Here is a 9,475-nt window from a genome sequence, read left to right as displayed (position 1 = left end):
AACGATGTCACCGACAACCAAATCATAGATCGAAATTTTTTGCCTGTAACCATCCCTGGTCACTTGAATGTCTATCTTTTTCTTCTCTCTATCCAAATCCTTGAACTGCAGAGATTGTCTGTAGTCACTGATGGCAGTAACTGTGACCACCAAAACAATACAAAGGGAAATCCCGAGCCCGTCATAAATACCCTTTGGCCATCCCTCGGTGGCGAGTCCAACGCCTACGGATATCAAAGCACAGAAAATGAGGATCATCAGAGTCAGGTCCTGAAATGCATCCCACAGAAACATCCAGAAGCTTCTGGAAGGCTTTTCAATGTATCGGTTGACACCATATACATTCTGCCTCATTACTAGGTCATTTGTGTTGGTGCCATTTTTCAGTGAAACATTGATCTTTTTCGAGATTCCTTCGACTCCTCCATGAAGCTTTAAGCCCTTGTTGTCATGTGCAGTTGCAATGGAGGCTAGTTCATCAGGACTGATAGCGAAACCGGCTCTTTTGGCCTCCTCAGTGAGCTGATAATGCCTTTTAGATGCAGCTGCATAACAAAAATTATCTGAATAAGTAAAAAGAAGGCAGTAAATAATTGAGAAAAGAAACTTGTAATGTGGAGGTCATACCATCGATGAACTGAAGCGCAGCCTTTTGCACATAGAGAGCGACACGAATTTTTTCCTGTTGAAAACAAAAGGAAAAAAAGATTGGTGCTCACTCAAAAGTATATAAAGATTAAAAAAAAATGTAGCAGTGCTGATGCAGCAAAATCAAGTGTATAAAAGCATAGTTGCCACGAGAGAAATTTGTGAAAAACTAAGGAAATAGAGAATGAGTATAATAAATAGTGGTTTTAATACCTGAAAAAGATGGGACATGATAGGAACAAATGGATGTAGAAATTCTTGGAAAACAAGGATTCACTATATCATGGATGACTTAGAATAGTACAGAGTTAAATAAAAAGTAGGTACATACCAAAATTATCAAAGGGTCTTAAAAAAATTTCGCTACTTTTCCATTTCTCCTATCTTCAATCTATGCTAATAAGCTAAACAATACAAACAAATGTCATAAGTTAATTCCGAACTTGTACCCGTACGTGATGCTGAACCAGCATCATGGCAAAGATCAGAATGAGATGATCATCATCGAGAGTTTGATATGGAAAACTTTACTGAAAGAGATTAGGTAGAGAGAAATTTAGGCTTCTATATGAAAAATTGAAGAAGGGTGGTTTGGGATTTTTCTAATTAAATAAGCCCCAAAATAGTTCCAAGGGGACGACAGTATTCAAAAGCTGGAGGGGGAAAAAAGCAGATGATTGTTCAAGATTTTGACTAGGGAAAAAAAATAAAAAAGACTAAGATTTGAAGTTGGTTATTAATCAGAATGTTTAACAAATTAAATTAACCACAATTACAAACCAGACAATTACTCATATAACTTAATGCTTCCAATGGGAATTAGGATGGTATTTAATTGGTATTTCCACAGAGATGTAACTGTCATTTTAGCTCACATTTGCCCATAAAGAATGGATAAATTACATTAAAAAGGTCTTACTTATGGAAAATTTGTCAAAATATGTAGTAATCACCAAAAAAATGTTTTCTTTTAGGCAGTAATCATCAGTTTTCAATAAATATAATTACAAATAATTGTCATGTCTTTCATTATAGGACATATTAACGTCGCCGAATCTCTCTGCAACCAAGGACGTAGAGAGTTCCAGGCCAGGCAAAACCAACACAGAACACAAAAAATTGATTGGCATGTAAAACCTGAATGTTCCTCTTCTTGGCCTCGACCTCCGACCTCTTGTCGAGGTCCGGGACCATTCTGAACCTCCTCCGCGGGTTCTTGACGAGCTTCCCGACTGCACCCCTCCATCTCCTCTGCGCATCCTCCGAAGGATTCTTCGCCGGAACTTCAAAGTTCCTCTTCAGAAAACTCTCCATCTCCACAACCCACAGAGAGAAACAAAGAAGAACAAGAAGTAGTAATATGGCTGGTTTGTTAATATGACCATGACAAAGAGTGAGATCCTAAGATACAGGATGACTGAGTTTGCGGTGTTCAGTGTTCAGATGCCAATAAAAGAGGAGGGCATTCAAATTGGTTCTCATTTTATGTAGGAGTTGAGGACAAGTCACTGGTTTTGCATTCAGCACGTTAGGTGACTTGGTTTTTTTTTTTTTTTTTTAGTTATGAGGTGGTGACCTTTTGGTTTCTTAAGTTCTTGGGAAACATAAGAATGTAGGAATGTCAAACAATAGGAAAGTATAAACTCTTAAAATTAATGCATAAATTCCCACTTCTGTTACTTTGGTTGATAATATTCTATCAGAACTAGCCGCACGCAAGATATAGATCTGGACCCTTCGCAACTAAAATACAAGGGTAGTATAGTAATTTTATTGACCTTCTAAGTGTCCAGAACTGTTTGCTCGCATGCAAGAAGTTATCGTAGGATACGTGTCCTTTTTTGATATGTCATTATGTTATAGACAAGCGTGGTTCTGAATCCTCTCTAGTTATGTATGTGGCAGTTGAAGAGGGTCCAATCGCCCCAGCCCTTATCGTCTAGTGCAATTTTAAGGGCTGAGATGATGTCAGGCATGTTTTTTTATTATCATGTTGAGTACTTAAAAACCACTGCTTGTGATAGTTAGAAATCCTACATGGCATCATTTTATTTCTTGTGATTGAAACAAACGTTAAAGATTAATTGGAGTAATTGGACATCATCTCCAATCTCCACCTAATTGGAAACGATCTGTATCTTACCCCACCAGATAACCTCCCATGTATATAAGCTTCATTAAATTGGGTAAATTGCAGATAACCTCCCACATTTATGTGTTCTGTAGCCCTTATCACTATTTTACTAGCATTTACCACCCCTCAGTATAAGGGAGAGGGGTTATCTGCAATTTATTCTTTTCAAAAATGTAAATTCAGTAGTGGTAAGTGCGAGTAAAATTGGTGAATGATGATAATTGCTACTCGACTTATAGGGGGGCTATCTGCAATTTACCCCCTTAAATTTGTTGCAGTTATCCCCTAAAATTCTGGAATCTAAACAATAGAGCTATTGTTTTTAAGATTTTGAGGCTATTGACCAGGTTAAACTTTCCAATGTAAGTAGCATCTATAACATCAAAGAAGCGTACCATATTTGGAAATTTTAAGATTGTGTTTTTTTGCATAGATCCCCCTGAAGTCTATCATTTTTTGCAAATATAACTTCAAATCTAGATATTTATAATTTACGTTCAAAATCTTCAACATCGGATAAAAATACGCCACGAAAGAAAAATAATCAGCGCATTCCAGATTCATAGAAAATTCAAAGATTTTTAAAATAAGACTAATTTACCACTAATTAGATAAACTTAAATCAAAATGAGCAGTAAACCAACTTCTTCTCCGCTCTGATCATCGCAAGGGAGTTCTCGCTGGCCACGTTTCTGTTAGGATACACCCCAATAAGAACGCCTCTAACGGAGACGCAATACACAAAATAAAGGCACAAGATCAACCAGAGTACTCACAGATATACGTGGTTCACTCATTCGGAGCTACTCCACGGTGCAACGACGACGCCAAATTCTTTTATATCCCAAAAGAATAGATCAAAGAGAACACCCTCTCTTGATCAGATACACTCCAAAAACTCTCACAAACTCTCTCTGTGTTTTCTCTCTTACTCTTCTATAAGAGGAGTTGTTTCTGGGATGAGATTTCCTTAAGAGTTTAGGGCCCTATTTATAGTGTTTGGAAAATACTATGCACAAATAAAATATTATCAGTAAGACCCGCCACTAATAATAAAATATTTGTGGGACCCACATCCTTTATAATTCTTCAAATAAAACGGCCATCACTTTTTGATTTTGTCAAAAAGTGAACTCCTTTGTCAAAAAGGGTAGGCAGAAAATAAAACGGCCATCACTTTTTGATTTTGTCAAAAAGTGAACTCCTTTGTCAAAAAGGGTAGGCAGAGTTTTCGGCTAACAATCTCCCACTTGAAGATTTGATTAAGTATCAATCATATCTTCACACTCTTCTTGGTTGCATCATTCGGATGTCTTGTATCTTTGGCGTCTTGTACGGCCCTCAACATTCTCAACGGAGGCCATATGAGGCTGCACACAGTCTCACCTTCTTGAGCGGAACTGGCTTGGTCAGCATATCGGCTGGATTGTACCTCGTATCAATCTTCACAAGCTTGAACTCGTTCCTGCTTTGCCATCTCCGTATGGCATGGTACTTCACGTCAACATGCTTGGTCCGAGCATGGAATGCGTCGTTCTCTGACAAGTGAATGACACTCTGACTGTCGCAGTGGATGAAGTATTTCTCAAAGCATACTCCAAGCTCGAGAAGAAAAGCCTTCAACCATAGCAACTCCTTTGCTGCCTCTGCTACAGACACGTAATCGGCTTCGAGTGTCGACAAAGACACAGTATCCTGTAACTTGGATCTCCAACTTATCGCTCCACCACCCAAGATGAAGATGTAGCCGCTCGTACTCCTTCTCGAGTCTATGTCCCCTGCGTAGTCTGCATCACAAAAAGTGTTGTTTCCCTGGATTGCTCATGAAGCGGCTCACAACTCCCACTCCTTGTGCAATATCTGGCCTCGTGCACACCATCGCATACATCAAACTCCTGACGGCAGATGCATATGGTATGTTTGCCATGAACTCATGCTCTTCAGCAGTCTCTGGTGCTTGGGTCTTTGATAGCTTGAAATGACTCGCAAATGGCGAGCCCACTGGTTTAGCTTTCTCCATGCCGAATTTTTCAAGAATCTTCTCAATGTAGGCCTTCTGAGACAACCTCAGCCTCTGTGTTGATCTGTCTCTGATGATCCTCATTCCCAGAATCTGGTTTGCTGGACCCAGATCCTTCATCTCGATGATGATCCTCATTCCCAGAATCTGGTTTGCTGGACCCAGATCCTTCATCTCGAAGCACTCGGAGAGACACTCCTTAAGTTCCTCAATGCGGGCCAAGTCGGGCCCTGCAATCAACATGTCATCAACATAAATCAAGAGTATCACATAGGATTCGCCGTATCTCTTGATGAAACAGCAATGATCTGTGTCGCATTTGAGAAAACCGTTCTCCTCCATAAAATTCTCGAACTTCATGTACCACTGTCGCGGAGCTTGCTTCAGGCCATACAAGCTCTTGAGCAGGAGACACACGAGGCCCTCCTTGCCTCGCTCCTCGAAGCCCACTGGTTGATGCATATAGATCTCCTCCTCCAAATCTCCATGAAGGAATGTCGTCTTCACATCCATCTGCTCCAGATGGAGATCTCGAACTGCCACAATGCTCAGCACAGTTCGGATCGTGGTCAACTTGACGACGGAAGAAAAAACGTCAGAATAGTCTATCCCTGCTTTCTGCTCATAGCCCTTCACTACAAGCCTCGCCTTGTAGCGTCTCCGTCCATCGGCTTCATCCTTGACCCGATAAATCCACCGATTGTGAAGAGTCTTTCTCCCTCTTGGAAGCTTTACGAGCTCCCAAGTCCCATTCTTCATCAAGGACTTCATTTCTTCCTCCATGGCAGACTCCCACTCGCCCCGAGCTTTGTCAGTCTGCTGTACCTCCTCATAGCTCTCTGGCTCACCACTGTCAGTCAGGAGAAGATAATTCATGGTGGAAAGGTACCTTTCTGGCACCCTTGCATTTCTTGGAGCTTTGCGAATTGCGATCGGCAACTCTGTTGGATCCTGCTGCTGTGCATCCCGCGCATTCTCTTAGTCTCCGTCTTCTATGCTGATTGGTATCTCACTGCCGTCCTCACTGTCAGCAATATCTGGGAAAAGAGGTGAAGATAGCTGACTCCTACTCACCTCTTTGGTCTTGTACACCGCATTCTCATGGAACACGACGTCACGACTGCGTACCACCTTGCGCGCATCGTGATCCCAGAAACGGTACTCATACTCATCTCCTCCATAGCCGATGAAAGAGAGCTTCTTTGACTTTAGATCAAGCTTTGATCGGTCTGCAGGATTGGTCATGACATAGGCGTCACAACCAAATACTCGTAAGTGTTCTAACTTCAGCTTCTTTCCGGTCCAAGCCTCTTCAGGTATCCCATAACTGAGAGTCGCGGATGGCCCGCGGTTGATCAAGTATGCAGCAGTATTGACAGCTTTAGCCCAAAAGCTCTTGGGCAATCCGGAATGGATCCTCATGCTTCCGACGCACTCTAAGATAGTATGATTCATGCGCTCCGCCACTCCGTTGTGCTGAGGTGTTCCTGGGACGGTCTTCAGTCTCCGAATCCCATGGGACGAGCAGAAGTTCTTGAACTCCTGGCTGCAATACTCACCTTCATTATCGGATTTTAGGCACTTCAGCTTATTGCCTGTTTCATTCTCCACACAGGCAAGCCACTTCTTGAAGATGATAAAAACATCTGACTTGTGCTTCAAGAAGAACACCCATAGTTTTCTCGTAGCATCATCAATAAAAGTGACAAAGAACACCCATAGTTTTCTCGTAGCATCATCAATAAAAGTGACAAAGTAAAGAGAGTTACCAACAGATGTGACTTGCGCAGGTCCCCACACGTCGGTGTGCACCAACTCCAATTTCTGCAGTTTTGGAACCGGTCCGATCTTGTTGAAGCTCACCTTCTTTTGTTTGCCTAGGATGCAGTCCTCACAGAAAGTCAGATCGATCTTGTTCAGACCCGGAAGCCTCTCTCCCGCGGCCATAATCTGCATCCCCTTCTCGCTCATGTGGCCAAGTCGTCGATGCCAAGTCATGCAGTCGACGGATGATGATGATGATGCTTGTCCTGCGGCAAGCAAGTGGTCGATCTTCCCGTTGGCGATGTAGAGAGACCCCTCGCGTTTGCCGTGTGCCAACACCAGGGCACCCTTGGACACCTTCCAGCTTCTCTACTCGAAGGATACTTTATAACCAGAGTCAGTCAGTTGTCCGACTGATATAAGATTTCGTCTGAGATCCGGTACATGCCGAACATCATTCAACGTCAAGGTGGTCCCGCCCTCCATATTAAGGGTACAATTTCCCTTCCCGGAAACCTTGCAAGGTTGATCGTCGCCAAGATAGACTGTCCCCAAGTCCTTCTTCACGAACGATGAAAGCAGCTTTTATTGTGAGGTTGCATGGAAAGATGCGCCAGAGTCGATGACCCACGCATCACTTTTGTCTTCTAGGGATAGGAGAAGTGCATCCGAATCCGTCTCGTGCATGAGATTGGCTACACCGTCAGCCTGATCATCCCCTGCTGATGCTTGAACAGTAACTCTGCAGTCCCGTGCAAAGTGGCCCTTCTTTCCGTATCTGAAGCACTTCCCTTCACCATAACCATTCGGGTTAGGCCCTTTAGACTTCCCTCTGGATTTTGATTGGCCTCGTCGTCCCCTACCCTTCTTCTGTGCACGCCCTCGTGCCTCGACATGCAGAGCACTCCCACTGCTAGAGGCCTCAGCTCCTGAGACTTTGCGGCGAGATTCTTCATCCAGAAATGCCCCAACCACTGTGTCGAGCTTCATCTTGTCATTGCCATTAGCGTTGCTCACCGCCATTACCATATTCTCCCATGAATCTGGTAGACAAGAAAGTAGCAGAAGAGCTTGGATCTCGTTGTCGAACTTTAGATCTACTGCAGCAAGCTGTTGCACCACAGCCTGAAATTCGTTCAAGAAGTCCGCCACGCGAGCTCCTTGCTGCATCTTGAGATTGAATAGCTTCTTCATCAGGTACACCTTATTTGAAGCAGACGGCTTCTCATACAGCGCCTCCAAGGCCTCCATCAACTCCTTGGTGGTGGTCGCATACGAGACGTTGTAAGTCACATGCTGGTGAAGGTTGAGCCTGATGCTGGCAAGTGCTTTACGATCGAGCACCTTCCACTTATCGTCGTCCATCTTCTTAGGTTTTCCCGCCTCTCCTTGGAGGGGTTGGAAGAGATCCTTCTGGTACAAATAGTCTTCTATTTGCATCCTCCAATACCTAAAATTTTGGCCGCCGAACTTCTCAATTCGAAGCCTGTTGTCTTCAACTGTAGATCCCATGGCGAAAGATTACGTCTTTCCCGTATTTGTGAATAGTACCGTATTCATGAATAATACTGTATTCGTGAATAGTACCATATTCGTGAATAGTACCGTACACGTGAATAGTATCGTACACGTGAATAGTGTCCAATGCCTTAAAAGAGTAAATATTAATCTAACTTATTTTCTGATGTGGAGGATCCACTTTTAGTGGCAGCCATAGAGCATACGATAAGCAGATATATATACTCTAAGTCAGGCTCTGATACCAGTTGTTAGGATACACCCCAATAAGAACGCCTCTAACGGAGACGCAATACACAAAATAAAGGCACAAGATCAACCAGAGTACTCACAGATATACGTGGTTCACTCCTTCGGAGCTACTCTACGGTGTAACGACGACGCCAAATTCTTTTATATCCCAAAAGAATAGATCAAAGAGAACACCCTCTCTTGATCAGATACACTCCAAAAACTCTCACAAACTCTCTCTGTGTTTTCTCTCTTACTCTTCTATAAGAGGAGTTGTTTCTGGGATGAGATTTCCTTAAGAGTTTAGGGCCCTATTTATAGTGTTTGGGAAATACTATGCACAAATAAAATATTATCAGTGGGACTCGCCACTAATAATAAAATATTTGTGAGACCCACATCCTTTATAATTCTTCAAATAAAACGGCCATCACTTTTTGATTTTGTCAAAAAGTGAACTCCTTTGTCAAAAAGGGTAGGCAGAGCTTTCGGCTAACAATTTCTTTTCTTCACCTCCATCCTTTGAGGATTTATTTCTTTATTAACACAACGCGGAATTAAAAAATCACAGAATTCATCAAGGGTGCTTATTGAATCCACAAACATCATTCTCCAAGTCCACGAAGAACTTCTAATCCATGAATCAAAAAATAAAAAATAAAAGAATTTTTATTGATGAAATGTTATGTCTCTTAGGCTTACGGTACTATGCTTAAATAGAAAACAAATAAGACTACTGCTAAGATCAGAACTATAAAAAATAAAAAGTATCAAATCCTACCTAAAAGACGCTCTATAATAAAGTAAAAAAAATCAGCCAACATGAATCAAAGTCGAATTTATTTCATAATCTCTCCAACTTTATTACTAAAAATAAGCTAAATATTAACTATTTTGGATTTCTGTTAAAATTGATGACACCAATGAGATTTGACAATCCTATTGGCTTCGTCTCATCAAGATAGACAATTTACATATATAATGTGTAAGAATCCACCTTCCCGAGTGAAAGATATATATATTTTTTTGTGAAAGTCAATAATATATATGTATTTGCATTTAGCTTGTAATTGTCCCGCTCCTCCATAAAATTATCCATTAAATATCATAAGTCTCCCTTTGTTTGAAAGAAGCTTGACCCTGAACTTATATTTTCTTGA

The 9,475-nt window shown here is 41.7% G+C and overlaps 1 protein-coding gene across 1 annotated transcript in view; it reads right to left on the bottom strand.

Moving 5' to 3' along the window:
- LOC109829642 (probable calcium-transporting ATPase 4, plasma membrane-type) overlaps window positions 1–1,962 on the bottom strand; it is a 6,110-nt gene extending 4,148 nt beyond the window's left edge. The window contains 3 exon segments of the mRNA XM_020396690.1: window positions 2–545; window positions 628–682; window positions 1,786–1,962. Coding sequence (XP_020252279.1) covers window positions 2–545; window positions 628–682; window positions 1,786–1,962 — 776 coding nt within the window.

Source organism: Asparagus officinalis, chromosome 2 (assembly GCF_001876935.1).
Source record: "Asparagus officinalis chromosome 2, Aspof.V1, whole genome shotgun sequence".
NCBI lineage: Eukaryota > Viridiplantae > Streptophyta > Magnoliopsida > Asparagales > Asparagaceae > Asparagus > Asparagus officinalis.
Note: the sequence above shows the minus strand (reverse complement) of the source record. Positions and strands in the feature narration are given on the sequence as shown.